The 21,802-nt window shown below is 54.3% G+C and overlaps 2 protein-coding genes across 2 annotated transcripts in view; both read right to left on the bottom strand.

Moving 5' to 3' along the window:
* Nucleotides 1–1,898: 1,898 nt before the first annotated feature.
* Nucleotides 1,899–5,183, bottom strand: Cd79b (CD79b molecule). The gene is made up of 6 exons (XM_028865312.2): nucleotides 5,003–5,183; nucleotides 4,286–4,336; nucleotides 3,189–3,497; nucleotides 2,878–2,996; nucleotides 2,565–2,606; nucleotides 1,899–2,463 (listed from the first exon to the last, which is right to left on the bottom strand). Exons 1-6 carry the CDS (start codon nucleotides 5,067–5,069, stop codon nucleotides 2,365–2,367), a joined length of 687 nt encoding a protein of 228 aa, XP_028721145.1. The 5' UTR covers nucleotides 5,070–5,183; the 3' UTR covers nucleotides 1,899–2,364.
* A 4,899-nt stretch (nucleotides 5,184–10,082) lies between these two features.
* Nucleotides 10,083–21,802, bottom strand: part of Scn4a (sodium voltage-gated channel alpha subunit 4) — a 28,145-nt gene continuing 16,425 nt past the window's right edge. The window contains 12 exon segments of the mRNA XM_028865313.2: nucleotides 10,083–11,433; nucleotides 11,436–11,528; nucleotides 11,531–12,448; nucleotides 13,447–13,717; nucleotides 14,294–14,398; nucleotides 15,026–15,163; nucleotides 15,359–15,412; nucleotides 15,689–15,967; nucleotides 17,469–17,591; nucleotides 18,033–18,206; nucleotides 19,026–19,180; nucleotides 19,575–19,710. Of these exon segments, the coding sequence (XP_028721146.2) occupies nucleotides 11,135–11,433; nucleotides 11,436–11,528; nucleotides 11,531–12,448; nucleotides 13,447–13,717; nucleotides 14,294–14,398; nucleotides 15,026–15,163; nucleotides 15,359–15,412; nucleotides 15,689–15,967; nucleotides 17,469–17,591; nucleotides 18,033–18,206; nucleotides 19,026–19,180; nucleotides 19,575–19,710 (2,745 nt within the window). The 3' untranslated portion in view covers nucleotides 10,083–11,134.

Genomic DNA, 21,802 nt, shown 5'->3' with positions numbered 1-21,802 from the left:
TGGTGGCACACATCATTAATTCAGGAGTCAGAGGCAGGTGGATCTCTGTGAGTTTAAGGCCAGTTTGGTCCACAGAGCAAGTCCCAGGCCAGCCAGGAATTTATGACGAGACCTTGGCTGGGGTGCTGCCTTGCTTGGTAAGTGCTGGCCACATAAACATGAAGACTTTCCTTCAATTCCCAGAACTCGGGTACAAAGCCTTGGCATGGTGGGGCATACTTGTAATCCCAGTGCTGGCAGGGATGGCAGACGCTTGGAGCTGGATGGTCAGCCAGGTTAGTCCCATCTACAAGCTTCAGGCCAGTCAGGGGCCCTGTCATACAAATTCAAGAAGCACTCCATATTTTTCTGTATGAGAAATACCCAGTATCTGGCTCAACTCCCTCCTTTAATTTTTTTAGACAGTTCTCAAAATATTGCCAAGGTGGGCCATGAACTCAAGATCCTTCCTCAGCCCGAGTAGCTGGGATCAACAGGGGTGAATCCTCATGGTTTGTGGCAGATAGGATTAATGATTCCCCTGTTACAGCTAAAGCAACCATAGTCTTTGGTGCCCCTGACCCTCACTGTTATGACCTAGCTAGATCTCCAAGTACCTGTGTCAATTCCAGGGACCCACCAGACAGACTGAGAGCTGAGAGCTCCTGAAACAGAAAAACACCCCAAGCAGGAACTCCTCCATCAAAACCAGGAAGCTACTGTCCTGTGAAGGTGTCTGCTGAAGGGGCTGCCTCCGGCCCAAATGATTTTTCGTCAACAAACATTTCAAGGCCCAGGGAGGCCCTGCTACTGAAACGTGGTAGTCTGTCGGTAAAGTCAAGGCCTCCCCTGAACCAGGGAAGCCCCAGTCAGGGGAGTAGTGAAGACTCCCTTACCCTGGCTGGCTGCCTGGTCCCCGGTGAAGGTAGAGGACAGAATTAGCCCTAGTATGCAAAACAGCAGGAAAGCAAGGGCTCCAGCTCAGTGACAGCAGATGGCAAAACAAGATAGTTCCCTCTGGTAACCCAGACCTGGGAGGATCAGCAAGGCCCACCTCAACCAGCCTGGCCCAGAGGTCAGGGTCACTTTGTGGCAGGGACTCTGACCTGAAGCCCCAGGCACACGCCCTACCCACCTGTCCCACCCCGAATTCCTGTGGGAGCTGTTGTCTCGGTCTTTCCCAGACGCTGGCAGCTGCCCAGGATAGAGATTCACCCGCCTGAATCCACAGCAGGGATCGCAGAGATGTGTTGTGGCTTCCACCAAGGAGGAGAGCGCCATAGTGGGGCTTGGTAGGGAGACTCGGCTTAAACATCTTAACTGTCCCAGCTTCTCTCACAGCTAGTAGATCAGGACTCGATTTGTAAGGCCTAGAGGCCAATGGGGTGGGGAAAAGAGTGCTTTCTTTCTCTGTGATACTGGGATCACCCTGACCAAAAGCCCCCAAAATTTACCATTCAAATATCCCCTTTAGGAATCAATCTCTCTCTTAAGACAGGGTTTCTCTGTGTTACAGCTCTCGCTGTCCTGGATCTCACTCTCTAGACCAGGTTGGTCTTGAACTCACAGAGATCTACCTGCCTCTGCTTCCCAAGTTCTGGGATCAAAAGTGTGTGCCACCACACCCAGCAGGAATCTCTCTCTCCCTCCCCCCACCCCCAATGGTCCGATGGAGAGCAGGGTGAAGGTACCCCTGTTCAGCAGAAGGACAGGTTGGATCATCTTCCTCCAATGAGTGTTCCAGGGTAGGGGTGTGACTGTAGACCCCAGCTGGGCCTTCAGGGAGCAGGGTAGGGTGAGTAGGGCAGCCACTGCCCCCCACAGTTTCATAAGGCCATAGGTACCACATTCAGATACCACCACAGCTCACAAAACCATACCCACCCACCCAGCTCCTAGAGATGGATGTCATGAATGCCTCGGGTGACAGACACATGGTTTATTCCACAGGAGGATGGGCTGTAGACCAGGCGATCCCTGGGATGAGAGAGAGAAACGATCATCCTCGCGGGCCCTTCTGGTGCCCGTGGGAACCGTGGTCCTTCCTGGGCTCTTCAGGAAGCTAGCCTGCTCTGAGTCCATTTGCAGGTTCCCACAAGTCTCTGTTTCCTGTCCCAAACACGAGGACAGACCCTACATGACACTTCTAGAAGTCCCGAGTCCAGTCAGTCCCCAGAGAACTCCCCACTCCATGTCACTGCCCCGTTGTCCTTCTACCCCCAGGCCTATCAGTAAGAGCTGGAGACCAGGGCCTGGAGAGAGAGGGGTGGCATCGGTGGCCCAGCTTCAGATGCTGGCTGGGGATCCAGGAAGGAAGGGCTGGGCTATGAGCCAGGCAGTTCGGAAGCAGTGAGGCCCAGGAGTTGGGCAGGATGAGGGTGGCCTTCACTCCTGGCCTGGGTGTTCTCCAACAGACCACTTGACCTCCCCTGTCCGGAGAGTCACGATGTCTTCGTAGGTGGCTGTCTGGTCAATGTTCAGGCCCTAGAAAAACAAATTGGTGCTCAGGTCTGGGCCACATTCTAACCATGCCAGCAGAGGGTGACCCCCGCAGTTCAGACTTGCTAGGTCACACTGTCCCTTACCTCGTAGGTGTGATCTTCCTCCATCCCAGCCTTGCTGTCGTCCTGTGGGGGCGTAAGGGGAGAAGAACGCAGTTCAGAATGTTAGGGTCCTCCACCCCTAATGGGCCAGGGATGTGGGTCTGGGTGGGGGGCGGGAAGAAGGAGTCTCCAAGAACAAATGAATGAATGAACAGTGAACCAATGGACAGAATTTGGGGTGGGGCCTGTTCAAGAGAGCAGCCGCAGAGTCTGAGAAGATGGATACCCTGCCCATGTCTTATCTGCCCTGTGCCCACCTCCCATCGTTCCCAAGGATCCCCAGCTCCCGAGGCACCTTGTCTAGCAGCAAGAAGATGGGAACAATGATGAAGAGGATGATTAGGAGGGTCTGGATCATGATGATACCATCTTTCAGTGTGTTCCGCTGCTTCAATTGGTCCAAGGTGCTGAATCCTGGGGCAGAGGGACAGGGGCATAATGCTGGAGCTGAAGGTTAAATATAGCGGCTCTTTGGACACCCTCAGGACCTACTGCCCAGCAGCTCTCCTGGGAGTTCTAGGGCCATAGCCACTTCCCCTGGCAGGCAGGCTGGGCTGGGGCGTGGGCGTGGATGGCTACATGAACAGAAATCTACCCTGCACACACCTAAGACTTTAATTTCTGAGCCACAGCTCCAGACCGCCTCCAAGTTGGTGTTGTTACATTGTTGCTTGCAGAAGTAGACACCGTTGTCCTCAAACTGGATGCTTTGGATGGTGAGGGTGGAGACAGAGCCATTCTGCATCATTGAGATGTGTCCTTCATTCTGGACCAGCTTCTGGGGCTCCTGGTCCCCTTGCTTTCTGAACCAGGTCAGGATGCTAGAGTATTTTGAGGTGCAGGAAAGCTTCACCACGGAGTTTCGCTTTTTGGCTACATACCTTGGGTACTGGAATATCTCGGAACAAGAGCTTCCTGTGGACACCAAGGCAAGGTTCAAAATCTGGCTTAGTGTCTTCCTGTTTGCAGCCTAGCCCACTGTGGAAGACCCTGACCCAGCTTAGCTGACCTTACATGTCTTGAGCATCGGGTTTATGAGACAGTCCAAAGGCAGAGGTGTGAGGAAGAAGGTCATGTGAGAGGCCACATATCATACCACAGACTGTTTCACACCTCTGCCTGATCAAACTTCTCTCCACTTGTCTTTCCTTAAGAAGGATTCTGGAACTTTCCATTGCTTTCATGTCCACTATAACAGCTAGATCCAGACCTCATCTGATGGACAGCCTTCTTGGCCTCATTGGTTACTTCAGCTCTTTGGGCTTTCCTACACCCACCCCAAATCCTCAAGGGCTCCCCACTGTCCCCAGGGTGATAAAGGTTGAATGCTTAGGCTGCCCCTGAGGCCCTCCTCTCTTACCCTCTCGACCCTTCTCATAGACCCACTCCTCTCCATGTTCAGGCCTGAGAGGTTGGTTGGGTCTCAGCTACACAGACCCAGGCCTGAGGCCTTGTGGAATCCTATCTAGTTGTCATGCTCTGATCCACAATGTTGGCTTAGTTCTGGCCCTCGGCGGCCAAGACTGGAGCATACTAGCCTGATGAGGGACGACAGCCATCCAGAAATGGAGCTTCAGTGAGAGACCTTAAGGAGGTGTAGGTATGGGACCCCAGACGAGGAGTTCCAGGCAAAGATATGGGACCACAGTGGCTAGGGTTGAACAGATACATTTGCTTGTGAAGTGATGTGTGAGGCAACTGACCTTGGAAATTCTGTGACAGGTCACTGTTTGTCATTGCTGGTAGCAGCTCACCTGGTGGGTGGGAGGAAGTGGGCAGGGCTAGGTCAGGCCTCTCTACCCTCAGTTGATGGCTCCACCCTTACCCCCTCCACATTCCCAGGGTCACTTCCTCCTTCCAGGACTACAGCTTCAAGGCCCTTTAACTCTCCCTGTGTCTGTACTAAAAAGAGGCAGAAGTAAGGTGGGGTACTGGAAGCCCCACTCCCGGCTCCCTTCTGCCCTTGACCCTCAGGCTGGCCTGGAGCTTCTGCAGATAACTCGAGAAGGCCACGTATGGGAGGGCTTGTCCAGTCTTTCAAAGAGAGGACCATTCCTGAACCATGCTATCTTCCAGGTCATGGGGACCAGCATTTCCCATGCTCTGTGCCCTCAGGGTTTAGCTGGGAGCCCCCCATGCTGTCCCCTCTTCCTCCTGGGCTCGGCTCTTCCAGGTCATAGCTGCCAACAAGATTAGCCCCTTGCGCCCAGCTCACCCTGAAACCCTCCAGGCTGGAGAGGGGCTGGGACCGCAGGCCCTGAGCCTTCCATTAAGACCCACAAGCTAGGCATAGGACAGTCAGAGAGAGGCAAATGCGGGAGCCTGAGCAAGCAAGAGTCTGAGCCTGAGTCTCCACCCAGAACGAGCCGACAGGCCTGTCTCAGAGCCAGCAGACCTATTGGCTGACACATAAGCCATACCTGAAAAAAGCAGCAGCAGGAGCAACAGCCAATGGCAGGACATGGAAGATGGCACCAGTGTGGTCATGGTCTCTGCTCCGTCTCTGAGTCCAGGCCTGTCACCACTCAGGAGGTTTTTGGGAGAAACATGTAACTGTGTGTCAGCCTGGGCTGCAGCCGGTCTGCTCTCCGCCTCTACCCCCTCTACCCCGGTAGGCCCCTTCCTGCCATGCAAATTGAGACCCAGGGGAGGCACCATTTCTCTAGGGACCCTAGGGGAGGGAGGCCTCATCAGCTGGCCTGCTGGAGCTTGATGGTGGCCCTGCCTGGACAGCAGAGCTTGGGGTTCTGTGAAACAGTAGAGACCCTGGAGGGGAGGGGTGCTCCTGAATCTTCTAGGGATAGCCTGTGCTCCTCTCTCTACCCCCCCTGGGAGGTCATTTCCTAGGCCGGCCAGCCTCGACTGTGGGTGCCTTGCTTTGGAAGAGCAGGGCTCGGTGCAGTTAACCAAACACATACCAATCCTCTGTATCAGTGGTTCCCAGCCTGTGGGTTGTGAGCATCGGAAACACACATTTCTGATGGTCTTAGGAACCCCCAACTATAAATTTATTTGTGTTGCTACTACATAACTGTAATTTTGCTACTGAGAGGTAGCATCAGAAATAAGTATTTTCTGCCGGGCGGTGGTGGCGCACGCCTTTAATCCCAGCACTTGGGAGGCAGAGGCAGGCTGATCTCTGTGAGTTCAAGGCCAGCCTGGACTACAGAATGAGCTCCAGGAAAGGCACCAAAGCTACACAGAGAAACCCTGTCTGGGGGTGTGTGTGTGTGGGGTTTCCAATGGTTGTGACCCACAGGTTGAGAATCATTGCCTAAATGAATCTGACCTTGGGCTCTCTGCCCTGGGCAGCCTTTATCCTGTAGGAAGAGGTACACTGAGGAAGGACAGTGCAGGGGACAGACTCACACCAGGCTGCTGGAGAGGTCCAGAGAAAGGTTCCTTGGAGTAGAAAGTCATGTCAAAAGTTGACTCTTGGGAAGGGAGCCATGAGGTTCTTGTGCAAAAGCATGCCAACTGATAGAAAAAGATACAGCCTAGGGCCTTGACAGGACCCTCCTCTCCTTGCATGTGAGGTTGCTGTGGGTTGCCAAAGGGGCTGGACTTAAGTTTCTAACCATTTAGGGAAAATCTGCCACATAACCATCGTGGTTGAAGGGGCTTATCCGGGAATTCTGTGGGATGCTGAGGTCACTGGAAGCGTTGTATGTAGCTCTAGGGATCCTGAGCAGGGGTGAGGCTGAGATGGGCGAGCCCTCTGGTTCTGTAGGCTCTTTGGCTCTGTCTTGACAGTAAGCATGACCATAGGGACCACAGCATTCAGGGGTTCATCTGAGCTTAGCTTTGTGTCCTTGTCTCGGGGTCTGGGCAACCCTTAGCAGCCTCGGGCCTTCGAGTCTTGTGTCTCCCCCTAGAAGCTTCTTTTTCTGTCTTGTGTCCTGATCCCCAGGAAAGACAGACAGATGTTGACTCTTTGGTAGTCTCTTTGCATCTCACTGTCCCCACAGCAGCCTGTGTGGCTGGCAGGATGGCCCGCATTTGGAGACTAGCTGCCCTTTTCTTCCCACAGCAGGGTTGGAAGGTGTGTGTGTGTGTGGGGGGGTGTCTGGACACTCCTGCCTCTGTCCTGAGCCTGTACCTCACTTGACAGTGTGAGGGGCAGCTACTATGGGAGTACAGTAGGCCGGGGTCCTGGGTTATGAAAATTGGGGGGAAGAGGGTTAAATTTTTATCTGAAAAACAATTCATTCCGGGCAGCCCCACATGTTTTTGATTCTTTCCAGATGTTCCCAATGGGAAAAAAAAAATTCTCTGAAAAGGTGTCAGATGTTCAGCTCACAGGAGACACAGCACCGGAAAAAGAATGTCGCCTGAGGTCATCATGGGGATCATAGACCCTCCCTGGCAGTGAGTCCAAGTCAGGGGTCCCTCCTCTCAGTAGACTGGATGCTGAAGAGGTGATGATAGAAGGTTTGTTGGCTTTGAAGCTGGTGAACCTCAAAGTTGGGAGGTTAATAGCAAAGTTTTCGGGGGTCACACACGTGCTGTCTGGGCTGTACAGGGGGCAGTGATTGCTTAGGAGGTGGCTCTGAGCTCAGGTGTATGGGGGGGCCACGAGGGGTTGGCAGGGGTGGTTGACATCAACATGCCCATGGGAGGGATGCAGATGAGCCCTTTGGGCTTCATCCCCATTCATGGCAGGCAGGGAGGCAGTGAGGCCCCCCCCACCACACGGCTATTTGTCACAGTTTGGGCCATGCTGTTCCCTTGCTGGTGACCGCATCACTAAGCCTTGTACGAGCGTGTGACGCCCATTCCTTCCCAGAACAGGAGGCCTTGTAACCCACCCCCGCCTCTGCCCTGGCCTGTCCTAGCTACGCAGCCCAACATCTGGTGACCTCTCTCTTCCCCTTTCCAGGAAGACAGCACCAAAACAAGACATGGAAGACAGGAGAGAAACAAGGTGCTCAGGCGTGTGGAAAGAAGTCAGGGACTCCACGATGGGAGAGGTTAGGAAGTGCGTCTGAGAAAGAAGACCTCAAACCTTTCCCATTCTTGCCTCAGTATCCTGGGCCTGTAGACCTTAGGTGCCAGGAGGAGGGGCTGGTAAACTCAGGTTCAACCCCGTGCGCTAGCCAAAGTCCCTCACCTAGGGGCACCCGGAGATGTGCCTGAGCAACCGTGACAGTCACGGCGGTTCCCCTGGCTCACAAAGGCTCTGGATAAGATGGATCATGGCCCCTGTAGTCATTTCTCAGCCTGATCTGCCAACAGCACCCAGGGAGAAAGTACCCAGTCCTAACCTCGGAGAGACCAAGCCTTCTCATCTGTATGAAACAGAGGCAATCCCCGTAGCCAGTTCTCCATAGGGATGGCCGTGCCCACCGGGAAGCTGCCCTGCATCCTTGGCTGTGTGTGAGCACTCTACCAAGAGAGGAATGGGGAGGGAGAATTTTGAGACCCAAGTCCCTGCTATTTACATCCCCCACATGTTTTTCCTTTCTTCTTCTGCCAGAGATCCAGGAAGGATGGGCTGGGGCCCCCTGCAATCCTTCTATCCTCGGGGCTTGGGAGACCCAAATAAGTTCTGGAGAAGTAAGTGAGGAGAGACCTCTTCCCCGGGGAGGAGGCGCAGGAACCCTGCAGAGTGGGTGAGCCCAAGCTCAGGGGTGTTCATGCTTAGAGTCAGGAATTGCTCTAGAAAGTATACTTCCATGTAAAATAACACCCCACCTACTGGGCACATGCACCGAGCTTGCCTTGTAAGAAAATGGTCTCTGATACTGCCAACATGTCATAGCCAGAAGTGGAAAGATACATGCAAACTATAAAAAAGAAAGAAAAAAAAAAAAAAAAAAAAAAAAAATTGCAGGTGGGAGAGCTGATGAGGGGAGCCATTAGTATAAGAACATGTCACTGCATGCTACGCACGAGGCCATACCCGGATCTGGTGGGACGTTTTTTGGACTGTGGTGAGGGACGAGCAGAGCTCAGAGAACAGATGATAACCAAATATATAATTTTAAAAAAAAAAAAAAAAAAAAAAAAAAAAAAAAAAAGTCTTTCACAGGTTGGCAGCACTGAGTAAACAGCACCTCAGAGCAGGGTGGACTACCATGAACCCCACAAGTGCCTTAAGGTCTAGATGAGAGGAAAGAGAGGGGAAAGGGGCCTCTGGAGACAGGGGCTATGGACGCAGGATCCCAACACATATTTTGGGGGGCTGCCCATTAGAAGAGAAGGAGCGTGAGGACAAGCCTGGACTTCCTCTTCCTGTCCTGGCTCCCAGAGGCTCTTGCATCATCCCTACTTGGCACAATTGCTGGTTTCCCCTTCTTCTTGCCTCCCTCAGCCCTGGCCTGCATGAAGGTGCAGAAGGAGACCACATCCCAGAGGCACCAGGGGGAGAGTTTATTATAAGAACTGTACAAAGAAGCTTATCCGACAGCCTGGCTTTGAGCTGGTTCCCACCTAGGGAGCAGGGTTCACTCCTGAGAGAGGTCCACGGGCAGCCACTGCAGACTCTGCTCACGGCTCTTCCTCTGCAGTGATTTCTGCAGTTGGTGGAGAACGTCAGACCTAACAGATTCCTGAGGCTCTGGGGGCCAAACCAGGCTGGGCGCCCCGTGTGGGAAAGGCGTGGTTGGCGGGTCTGGCAGAGGACTACTGACTCTCCCTGGGAAGCTTTCTAAAGGGACAGTCAGTGCCATAGGAAGGAGACCTCAACTCCTTCGACAGAAGAGACGCGGGAAGGAGACACAGAGTGGGGACGAGACCGTGGGTGTGAGGACAAGAAACGGAGAAAGGGGAAGAGCAGTCTCTGAGGAGGGAGCCACAGGGACATCCAGGTGAGGCAGGGAGGGCTGAGAGAGCAGAGCAAGCAAGGAGACTGACCCGAGTGTGCACATATGTGAACACACGTGTGTGTGCACACCCACCTTGTTCTGAAAGTCTGGCCGATTCCTGAGTTTTACTCAAACTGTTTATGAGCAACAAGAAGGGGGGGAAAAAGGAATTTAGGCCAAGTAGGGCTGCAAGTGCAAGGTTTAGAATGTGTGTTCATCCTTATTTACTCCCTCACAGCAAAACTCACTCTCCTACATTTAGGGATACTTAGATGAGCAACCCCGCGGTGGAGACACACACTTCCATCCTCTCTTCTCCCTCTCTGTCACACGGACACACACAGACACAAACATTCACAGATACACGTGTGTCTGCAGACACAAGTGGTTCACATACATACGGGTGTGTACAAACACATGAACTCAGGCTCACAAGCAGGTGCGCAACCACACAGATGTACAGGGACACACACAAGTGTCTGAATCCAAAGACCCCTGAGCAGGACGCTCACTCCCTCTTCCCAGCCTGATCTCTGTTCTCTGAGAGTCAGCAGAACCTGGTCCTGGTGAGCAGAGCTAAAGAAAGTGGCTTTCAGCTGGGCGGTGGTGGCACTCGCCTTTAATCCCAGCACTCGGGAGGTGGAGGCAGGCAGATCTCTGTGAGTTCGAGGGCAGCCTGGGCTACAGAGTGAGTTCCAGGACAGCCAGGGCTACACAGAGAGACCCTGTCTCAAAAAACCAAAAGAAAGAGAAGAAAGCAAATGGCTTTCTTTCCAGGCCGCAGGAAGACTGAAGCCAAACCTGGTGGGCTTCTTGATGGCATGCCATAGCCCCAGCATCAATACCTCTCCGTGAGCTCGGTTCTAACATTCTCAGGGTCACTTTGAGGAAGCAGGAAAGACAAGGAGCAGGGAAGAGATGAGCAGAGATTAGACAATAAGGAGGAGAGGTCTCAGCCCTGGGGGTCAGAGGAAGGCAGAGAGAGGAAAGAGGGAGCGAACAGATTCTTCTTAGAGAGTATCAAACCTGACCGCAGCCAGACCTGGGGGCTCAGGCCCAAGCACATGAACGCAGCTGGCAGGACCCAGCCTGTAGGACCCATCCATGCATCCTAGAGAAAGGTAATTCCCGAGGGGAATCCTTCCTTGGTTCTTCCCCCCAGGGGCCAGCCAGGGGAGCTGTCCACCGGCCTGGATATGACTGGGTGAAAGGTTTCAGAAGTCATGTTTCCAGCCTGATACATCCGGATCCAGTGGCCAATTGGCTCTGTGCAGCAATTTCGGTACCAGAACTATTTCCTTTTTACAGGGCACTCCTGGGCTGGCGGGGGGAAGCTGCGCTCGAGTCACAGGGATGGGAGCGCTGGCTAAGTTCTGGGGTCAGGTGTAGGTTTTCGAGGTTAAGACTTGTCTTTGTCCTGGCTAGAGCTGGGGGACTTGGGCCCTTAAGAGCAGTGCCAGTAAGGCAGCCAATCCCTCCATGATATGCTGGCCCTTCCCCAAGTAGGGAACAGCATTCTGGCGTCCTGGCCAAGAGAATGTCTGTCACGTCAATGTAAAGATGAAACTGGGAGGCAGGGGCTTCGGCCCCACCTGAGCCCTGGCACAATTCCCATTTCCCTCAGCCGGGGCGTCAAGCCCTGAACAGCCCCTGCCTCAAAGTCCCATCCTCCAGCTCTGCACACAGCTCTCTCATGGGAGCTTCAGGCCTGTGTCAATGCTCAGCTGGCCACCTTGCTACCACTCTCTATACAAGAGACTCTTTGACCCCTGGCCGCACAGTCTGCCCCTGTGGTGGTGATGGTGGTGGTGGCGTTGATGGTGGTGGTGATGCTGATGGTGGTGGTGATGCTGATGGTGGTAATGACGCTGATGGAGGAGGAGGAAGAGTAGTCTGGGCAGTGTCCAAGGGGCTGGTGGGTGTGAGCTCCATGGTGGGTCCAGCATCCCCTGTAGACCCTTTCTCCTCCTCCCCCTGGCTCTGCACACCACTGTTCTCATTCTCAGGGCCGTACATCTTGTTCATGGTGTTGGCAATCAAGCCTCCTTCTCGGGGGCTCCGTCTCCGTTGCCATCCTGGCTGTGGCGGTACATGTAGGAGGCCTGCTTCATAGAACGCTGCAGCAGGTGGCGGCGATAGCCCTCTGGATTTTGATAGCACACACCTCCTCCTGCTTCCTCTTGAGGGTGGTGGTGATGGGCTCATAGGAGACCTTGGAGGGGTTGGCCGCCATAAACTTCTCCTCCATGGTCTGCTTGAGGGCATCCATCTCCCCAGAGTCACCCAGTACCTCTTTGGTCAGGGCAAAGAGGATGTCCAGGCAGTGGATCTTGTCCCCCGGCACCATGGGCAGGTCTAATGTAATAAGCTTGATCTTGTTGGGTTTGGCGATTTTCAGCGGCTCCTGCAGGGTGTCCACAAAGTCAGAGAGGCGGCTGTAGTCGATGAACTGAGTGGCATCAGGGTCGAACTTCTCCCAGGTCTCATAGAACATCTCAAAGTCATCCTCACTGAGGGGCTCGCTGCTCTCCTCAGTGGCCACATTGAAATTCTCTAGGATGATGGCAATGTACATGTTGACCACGATGAGGAAGGAGATGATGATGTAGCTACAGAAGAAACAGATGCCAATGGATGGGTTGCCACAGTCACCCTTGAAGCTGGTGCCTGGGTTCTCCAGTGTCGGGTCGCAATCTGGGGGCCCACTATTGAGGATGGGGTTCAGAAGCCCATCCCAGCCGGCTGACGTGGTGATCTCAAAGAGGCAGATGATACTGTTGCCAAACGTCTCGAAGTTGAACATGTCGTCGATGCCCGACTCTTTCTTGACATAGGCAAAGTTAGACATGCCAAAGATGGAGTAGATGAACATGACCAGGAAGAGGAGGAGGCCGATGTTGAAGAGAGCAGGCAGTGACATCATGAGAGCAAACAGCAGCGTCCGGATGCCCTTGGCCCCACGGATCAGACGCAAGACTCGCCCAATCCGCGCCAATCGGATCACACGGAACAGTGTGGGTGACACAAAGTATTTCTGTATCAAGTCAGAAAGCGCAAGGCCTACGAGAGAAACAGAGGCTGGGTCAGGCACTGGGGGACATGGAGGGCTGGGTGGGGGGCCTGTGTGCTCAACTCTCTGACTATGGCTTCTCCTAGAGCTCTTGGCGGCCCCGGGTTACTCTGTCCTGCCAGTTGGAGGTGGGATATATTCAAATTGATGGGGTCCATCCTTGAATCTGCTTGCAGATACCACAGGCGAGAGAGAGTGGGGAGGAGAGAACAGCTGTGTTCTCATCTGTAAAATGGGCGTGAGGCGGCTCCACCATGAAAGAGTGAGGCCAGGCCCGCTAAGCGCGTAGGAAGTAAATGCCTGGCATGCAGTAGACACTCAATAAACAGTACCTGCTTACTGTCGTGGTTGTAGACAAATCTGTCCTCCTCTCAGCGTATAGATTCTGGAACCCTTTTCTTATTTGTGTGGATGTTTACATGTATGTACATACTTATTTGTATATGTACACACAGGCCAGAGGAAAAACACATGTATGTACACACTTATTTGTACGTGTGCATATGTGTGTGCACGCACACAGGCCAATGTATCATTTCTCCTCAGATACCATCCACCTTGTTTTTTTGAAAGAGGGTCTCTCACTGGCCCTGAGGCCCAATGATTAGGCTAGGCTGGCTGGCCAGTGAGCCCCAGGGTCCCAACTGTCTCCACTACCTCAGCGCTGAGATCACAAGCGAGCGCCACCATGCCTGAGGATCAGACCCAGATCCTTGTGCCTTCGAAGCAAGCTCTTGGTCGACGAACTACCCCTTCAGCCCTCTCTCGTCCTCTTGGCTCAGCACGTGGCCGCCCAAGAACACACCTGTGGCTTCATGTGTGCACAGATGACAGGTGGCCTGTGAGTCATGCGTCCCTCTGTGCATCACAGGTAAAAGAATGGCAGACACATGTGTGTGCTTGTATAGGTGTGTGCGTATGCCAGGTCTATGTGCATGAGGGAAGGCTTCCCTGGATGACTCATCTTGGTGTGGCCCTGCCAGCTCACCCACGATGGACAAGATGACCACCACAAAGTCGAAGATATTCCAGCCAATGGTGAAGTAGTAATGGCGCAGAGCAAACATCTTGAGCACACACTCCCCTGTGAAGATGATGATGAAGACCATGTTGATGTTGTATAGGATGTCCACCTTGAGCTGGCTCTGGTCATCCGTCTCCACCATCATGGTAACCATGTTAAGGCAGATGAGGATCATGATGGAGATGTCAAACACCTGCTTTGTCACGAAGTCGTACACCATGCCCTGGATCTTGTTCTGCAGTGGGACGGAACACGCACATGTGGGACATGGAGTCGGGGAATACGGTCAAGACCCAGACAGGATGGGTATGAGCGGGAGGTGCAACAGAGCCCTGGGGAGGGGGAGGGGAGAGGGAGGAAGTAGGTGTGAAGCATGGTGGTGAAGTATGCCACAGGAGGGAAGGGTCTGGAAACACATCATTCTCTGTGTGTGGGGTGCGTCTGTGTTCAACGGTCCCCACTTTAGGGCCCTTCCTCCCTACAAAGTTCCTAAATCATCTCTACCCCTCTTCCCAAGTCATCGTTTGCTGGGGTGTGTGCACATCCACTTCCGGCTCCTTGTTGGGGCCCCTGTCTCACAGGCCAGAGGTCTCACTTGAGAAAGTGGTGGACACTGGGAAGTCGTGTGGGGCTAGGTGAGGGGTAATCAGTAACAGGAGCCTCGAGACATCTGCTGTGTTTGTGAGCAGAGTCTTGTGAGGCTGAGTCCTCGAATGTGGAGCAGAGCAAAAGCTGCGTGGACATCTGCTGTCCCCTCCCCTCAGGCGGCAGCGGGGTACAGGCCACTGGAGGAGGGGCCAGAGCCTGATACCTGAGGTCGGGGAATGGGCTTCTGGGGCTTCTTGGAGCCAAGCTTCTTCATGGCATTGTAGTATTTCTTCTGCTCCTCTGTCATGAAGATGTCTTTCCCTCCAAAGTATAGTAGGACAGAGACAGTGAGGATGAGGCGGGTCCCTTTCCCTGCTCCCAGGATCCCCCGCCTCAAGCACTGCCTTGAAGGTGGACCGTACCCCTGGAGAAGCATCTGGTGGGGCTGGAGGTGGAGGGGTGGGGAAGGGGGAAACTGGCTCTAAGAAGGGTGGATGAGTAAAAGGAGGAGGGAGCAAGAGGGTTTCAGGCCCATTTCCCAGTTTCAAGCGATTCCACTAATGCTTCACCAATGGGTCCTGAGCTTGTAGCTACTTAATTTATTGTTATTGAGATAGGGTCTCTCTTTGTAGCATAGGCTGGCCTCAAATACACTAGGTAGCCCAAGCTGGCCTACAACTGGTGAACTTATTGCCCCAGACCACTTAGTGCTGAAACTCAGGTGTGTGTCACCTTGTCTGGCTCCACGTCCACCTCATTTTATAGATTGGGAAAATGCAACCTATAGGGGTCAAGTCACGGTTCGGTCCACTAGTGGGATTTCAATCTATGCTTGCTGCCCCAGGTATCCAGGTGGGTGGCTGCTCAGGGCTGCTCAGGCAGCTGATGACTACAGGAAGAAATAAGTGGATGGGGCACGGGGGTGGGGGTCATTTGGGGAGGGCCAGATACTCATCTTCTTCTTCTGTTGGTTGAAGTTGTCAATGATGACGCCGATGAAGAGATTGAGCGTGAAAAAGGAGCCAAAGATGATGAAGATGACGAAGTAAAGGTACATGTAGATGTTCACCTCATAGTGCGGCTGCTCCTCCTTCTGCAAGGTGAGGTACATGCACCAGGTTTCTCTCTGCTCCCCAAAGTACTATGAGTGGGAATCCCCTCCTCCCCAGGCTGCTGGGCTACCAAAGAGCTAGCACGGCGAGGTGGAGGTGGGGTGGATGTGGGGATGGCAGAATGGACCACTATCAGCTCCCTCTAACTTACTTATCAACCCAGTGAGCCAACTCACCTCCCGGGAGTCCACGGCTGCATACATGATGTCCATCCAACCCTTGAAAGTGGCCTGAGAGATCATGGCGGTCATGAGGTGAGGGGCTGTCCCATACACCACCATTCATGTCTCCCTCCCTTCCCTAATCAAGCCCTCTCCAAAGACCGCCTGCCAGGACCTCACTGGACAGCATCAAATAGACTAGAGAGAGATAAACACTACCTCCAGGTCCCATGGCATTGCAGAAGGGGTTGGCCACCCCTAACATGAAATAGTGGATTCTGATATGATGAGGGACGACCAGACACTTCTACCTGGTTCTGAGAAGGCTCAGTGGGTGTCACTCACCACCTGAAGGAGGGAGAGATAGCCCAGACCCACGTTGTCATAGTTGACCTTGACGTTCATCCAGCGGACCTGGCCCGTGTGCATGAGGCTTTCACACTCAGACTTGTTGTTGACCACAGAGATGTCGAATCTCTCAGAGGTGGTTGTGTTGACACAGTAGTAGAACTTCCCAGCAAACAAGTTGACCCCCATGATGCTGAAGATGAGCCAGAAGATGAGGCACACAAGGAGCACATTCATGATGGAGGGGATGGCTCCCAGGAGGGCGTTCACCACCACCTAGGGGCCAGGGTGGTGGCGGCGGTCATTGCTAGGGCCACTCTCGGGCATCTCACAGGGGACTCCCAGCCAGGGGACCAGGCAGAGCTGAGCACTGGCAGTCAGGAAGGGCTAATCTTAGCCAGTCCTAGTGGGGGAGGAGTCTGCTGGGACATATGGGTGCAGGGGCAAGGGGTAGGGGTAGGGAGCTAGCAGACTGGTCCTCTAGAAGGGCTCTTTGCTTGGCTGGAGCCATCAAGGCAGAGTGAGGGTGCCTGGCTTCTCTGGAAGCTGCCAGGTCATGGATCACAAGGCAGGAGATAAACACACTTTCTTAGCCCCATAGGAAACTCAGCCCATGTGACCTGGCTTGGCTCACCGCATCAGTGAAAGACACAAAAAGGACCTAAAAGAAGCCACCATGGTCCGCAGAGCAATAGGATTCAGGGTCAGGCCCCCGTCCCTTACCGGCCCTGGCCATATAGGCTTCCCAAACTGTTTTAGTCTTGGATGAATCTGAGAATTGTGCCCCCTGCTGCCACCACCCCCACCCCTTTTTAAGTGTTTTTGAGACAGGGTCTCATGTATCGTAGGCTGGATTTGAACTTGCGGTGTAGCTGAAGAAGCCCTTGAGCTGCTACTCCTGCCTCCACCTCCTGAGTGCTGGGATTAGGGGTGTGTGCCACCACACCCAATGTATGAGGTTCAGGGGATTGTCCCCAGGGCTTTGTGCATGCTAGGTGACCACTCTACCAACCGAGCCACACCCTAGCCTGATCAGTTCCCCTTTAGCTAAGAGCTCTCTCACGACCTCTAGACAGAATTGGTGGCAGGAGCTGGGGATGCTATGTGTTTCTTCAAACCCCTCAGTTGGCCACGAGCAGGTTATTTCTCTCAGCGGGCTGAGGTGCCCAGCACCAGGACTGGGGGCCCAGCCTTGGGCCAGGATCTTACATGAACTGGGGAGGTCGGAGTGCTTAGGCTGAGCTTGCTACTGCCCTGGAATGAGATCTCGTTCCCAGCAGATCTTCCGTCCCTGATGGAAGTCCCATTGATCTTGCCCAGACCCTGTGTTCACCTGTGACTTCCGCTCTCTCGGAACCTCTGGGGATCTTCGCTAAAGTGCCCCTGAAGCCAAAGGCATGGTTCCACGCTCAAGAGGGGCAGGCTCAGTACTGAAGCAGAAGTACTTGCTCACGTGTTCCTGTTATAGGGCCCTGGGGGCCCCCAATCTGAGGTGGGGAGACACGTAAACCCACAGGCCAACCTTTCCTTCCTCTTGCCTCAAGCCTTCCGGGCCACGCAGCAGCCTCTGCTGCCCTCCGGCGGTGGCAGGGGTAAGTTAATGGGAACGGGGCTTCCTGGAGATGGGTCACAGCCCTGAACTCCAGTCATCAGCAATTTGAGCCTTCTGCCTGCCCCTGGTTGACCGACATATTGCCATGCACCTTGTGACCCTGCCCCACGGGTGGCTGCTCCCACACCCCGAGCCCTCCTCAGCATTCCCCCATCCAATACTCACCCTCATGCCCTCAAATCGCGACAGTGCCCTCAGGGGACGCAGGGCCCGTAGTGTGCGCAGGGATTTGATGGGCCCCAGCTCAGAGTAGCCCAGCCAGTTGGCCACTAGGCTAATGATGGAGACCTGTAGGAAATGTGTGTTCAGGAGGTGCAGGGTCCCCGGCTTTCCTCCAGCCTGGGACAACAAGAGGCGAATCCCAATTTCTGTTTGTCTCCTGTAGATCTCATCCCTGGTGGATGATCCTGTCTGGTGGGAAGAGTAGCCTGTGACCTCTAGTACCCCTCAATGATGTCACCTATGACAGTAAATGGGAAAGATAGTGCCTGTCTCGTATGGTCCTGTATGCCTATCAAAGAACATATGAAATCCTGCCCTTGCACTGGCAGGATTCCTAAGGCCCCAGGCCTGGGCTGTAGTATCTGGAAGCAAGAAGTCAGCCTATAGGGAGCAGTGATGACCTGGGGGCCTGACTCTGCGTGAATTTGGAGAGGTCCCACCTCCAAGAGCCTGGGCTCCCTAAAGGTCTTGACATCTGGCTGCGTGACCAGACCCAGGGGGACTCACGTCCACAATGAGGAAATCAAGCCAGCACCAGGCGTTGGTGAAATACACCTTGAAGCCGTAGGCCACCCACTTAAGCAGCATCTCCAGGATGAAGATGTAGGTGAAGACCTTGTCGGCATATTCCAGGATGGTGCGGATGACCCGCCGCTGCTCGATGTAGATGTCCTCGAAGGCCTGGGGATACCAGGACAACCCACAATGGCCGGGGGCTCAGAAGCTGGGGCAAGGAAGCTCTGTTCTCCCATCCTGCCCGCTGCTGCTGGTTCCCAGGGCTCTTCCTCGGGAGGTAGATTGGGACACCCCTGAGCATCTTCCAGCCCCCATCTATCACTGGAAGGGGCAAACTTCCTGGTAGGGAAGGAGTCTTAGTTCTCAACCAGCTGCTGGAGGTCCACAGTGATGTATCCTCAGTCCTGTCTACCCTTAACTCCAAATTCCCAGGGCCCACCTGCCTCCCCACCGGCTGAGGGGACAGAGGCTATAAAACTAAGGACCCTGTCTTCTACTTTGGAAACTGATGCTGGGCTGGGGAGAGACCACTGCTTTCCTGTAAGCAGGAGAGCTGGAGTTCAGAATCACAGAACCTATATCAGGCTAGATGGAGGTGGCCGCTTGCTTATAATCCCAGTACTCAGGAAACAGAGACAGGAAATACCGGGAGCAAGCTGGCCAGCCAGCCTAGCCTAGACAGTAAGTTCTGAGTTCAGTGAGAGACCCTGCCTCAATACAGAAAGTGGAGAACAGCGGAGAAAGATGGCTACCATCCACCTCAGGCCTCTACATGCATGCACACAAACACACACACACACACACACACACACACACACACACACACACACACACACTTCTGAAAATATAGTTGAGTCTCCCTTTGGATTCTCTGGGTTTGGAAGTGCCCTGTCTACATCCACCCTTGGCATAAAGGGGTGGGAGCCTTAGGGAGCAAGGCCCCTGCTTCGGCTCCCGCCCTGCCCTCCGGGGGAGGGTGCCTACCAGGGCTCCGCTGCTGAGCAAGATCATGAAGACAATAAAGGTCTCAAACCAATTGTGTTCCACAATCTTGAAACAGGCCCGGCGCAGCGTCCACCACATTTTCCCACGGCCCTGGGAGATGTCCACAGAGAGGCAGGGGCAGCGCTGCACACAGGCTGGGAGGGGGTGGTACACGTCACTGGCCATTGGGGGTTTCAGGAGGCACCTTCCCACCCTCTGCCATGCCGCCCCAAGACCAGGGCCCCACCTCCTCCCACACCTGGCTCCATCTGGTTCCCATGGGGGGCTCAAGGACTCTTTCTACAGCCTATTCCATCCATGTGCCAACTGCTGCTAAGACGGACACAGGAGGAAAAAGATGGTTCACAAGCAAGCTCAGGACGTCAGCCACCCCGTGCCTCCCCATCTCAGCCAGCCTGGGCTTCTCAGGTTCAGGGGTTGGCTTCCCGGGTAAGGCAAGTTGAGAGGCACCAGGGAAGAAACCCCTGTGTATTTCTGTAGCCCTCCTCTGGCCCGGGGTGGGGGGCTGGTCTGTAGGTGTGTCCTCACCCTCCGTGAAGCATTCCTCAGGCAGCTCGCCCTCAGGGTTCTCCTCAGCCTGCTCCTCAGGGTCCTCTTCAGGGGGCTTGTAGTCAGCTGTGCTGCAGACGGAGGAGTTCCCGTCATAGACAGGCGGTAGCGGCTTCTGTGGGGACCACAGGGCACATGACTCCTGGGTCCCAAGAGATCCCCGTAGTCTCCCAACAGGTGGGGTATTATGGGAGATCAGACAGAAAGGAGAAGAGAGTGGCGCAGGCTCCATTCATTCATTAGTTCGTTCATTCATTCATTAGTTCGTTCATTCATTCACTTAGTTCACCTTGCGAAACTATCACTACCCCCTGGCGAAAGCACCCTAGTGACCAAGCTGTCCTCAGTTCTGCCCTCATGGCACTTGAGACCTCGGAAAGCACAGTGCAGTCATGAGGAGGCCTCCTGAGGACGGGAGATGAGCTAAGGGATGCTTGGTAGGGGCTCAGCCCGGTGGGGTCCCGCGAGGTGTAGGGATATACGAAGGGGTCAGCAGAGGAAAGGAGGCCCGAAGGTGCTTTTGAAGGGGCAAGGGTAAGAAGCAGAGCCAAGGGAGATCTGGGCTGCCACAGCTGCAGAGAGCGGACACATGGTGCCCCCAGAGTCCAAGCCTTCCCACCCCCAGGGGCTGTTTGGCTGAGAGGTCCAGAGAGGATGGAAAAACTTTCCCCTGCCAAGGCTCCAGTGTGGCGCCAAGGGAATCTGATCACAGTGGGGGTGGGGGGTGGGGGCCGGTGCTCTGGCCTAGCTAGGCCTCCTCCAACCCCCCCCCCCCCCCCCCCGGTGTAATCCCAGGCCAGATTCTCAGGCTGGCCTCCACGCTTCAAGGAGATCCTTCATGGCGAAGTCTCTGAAGAGAAAGATGAATTGGGCAGCCCCCTCCGTGTGTGTGTGTGTGTGTGTGTGTGTGTGTGTGTGTGTGTGTGTGTGTGTGTGTGTTGTAGCTCTGTACCCAGTGCACTGGCCAGAAAACCAAGGGCAGGCAGGTCTTGTTGCCAGTTGACAGAAAGGAAAACTGAGGCATGGAGCATTTAGCCAATCAGAGCATACACCCTGACCCATCCTTGCACATCAGCTCTCATAACGGCCCTCGAAGCTCTGCTTGCTCGTCAGACCTCTTGCCTTCCCAGAGCCCTGGACCTGCCCCTCCCGCAATGAGTTCCTAATACTGAGGTCGAGGCTGGTGCTGTGTTTCCTGGGGGTTATTTATAGCACCGTAGCGGGCACTCAAGCCCCCGGTAAGTCAGCATGCCGCCACGTACTGGTGTGTGCTGGGGGTGGGGATAAGGAGTCGAGAGCTTTTAGGGCAAAGTTTGTTAGTGCCCCGCCAGGCCCCGGGTTGAAGGTATCGTCCCTTGCTCCCATCTTGTTAATCTTTTTCCCATTAGGACTGCAGGAAGTGTGAGGTGTTCAGAGTCAGCTCCCCCAAGGCAGCCCTGTCAGGGTCCCAGACTTTGAGGGTGACCACCACCTGTGTCTCAGTAACCTCCTAAATCCTCAAAGGGAGGGCCAGGAGGAGTGAGCTATCTTAGGCCAGCAGGGCTGAGTGGATCAGCACTCTGACTTGTCCTTGTTTCCAAACTCCCATTGGGTTCTCTTGCTGTCCTCAGATCGCTGGCCTGGACCTGGTACCCTGTACCTAGTACCCTGGTACCAGGTCCAGGAAGTTTGGAATAGGCCTAGAGGAATTCTATGCAGAGATAAGTGACTATGCCACTTTCAGCCAGCAGGGGGGCTTTGGCGCTATAGATCAGATCTGAACATAAGTGGGGCAAAGACTTGGCAAGGGCCTTCAAGCCCAGGGGGTTATTTAAGAGAGGCTTGTTGGAGCTGGGCATAGTGGTACAGCCTTTAATCCCAGCACTCAGGAAGCAGGGGCAGATCTCTGTGAATTCCGGGCCAGCCTGGTCTACAGAGTGAGTTCCAGGATAGCCAGACCTGTTACACAGAGAAATTCTGTCTCAAAAAACCAAAACTATCTGTCCAAGAATGCCATCTGGTGGCAGAAAGGGCCCAGGCAGAGTTTTGGCCTGGCCAATTGTAGTAATCCTGGTGCCTGCCCTAACACTCACAGAGAGCTGACTGTGTGAGCCAACACAACACAACGCCACAGGGCAGGAACCTTTCACTGATGAGGAAACTCGGGGTCAGAAAGGTTTTATGACTTGTCTAAAGTTAAGCAAAAATGTAAAGCTGGGTGTTACTGG

Source organism: Peromyscus leucopus, chromosome 8b (assembly GCF_004664715.2).
Source record: "Peromyscus leucopus breed LL Stock chromosome 8b, UCI_PerLeu_2.1, whole genome shotgun sequence".
In the NCBI taxonomy this organism is placed as follows: domain Eukaryota; kingdom Metazoa; phylum Chordata; class Mammalia; order Rodentia; family Cricetidae; genus Peromyscus; species Peromyscus leucopus.
This window is presented reverse-complemented; position numbering and strand designations above follow the sequence as displayed.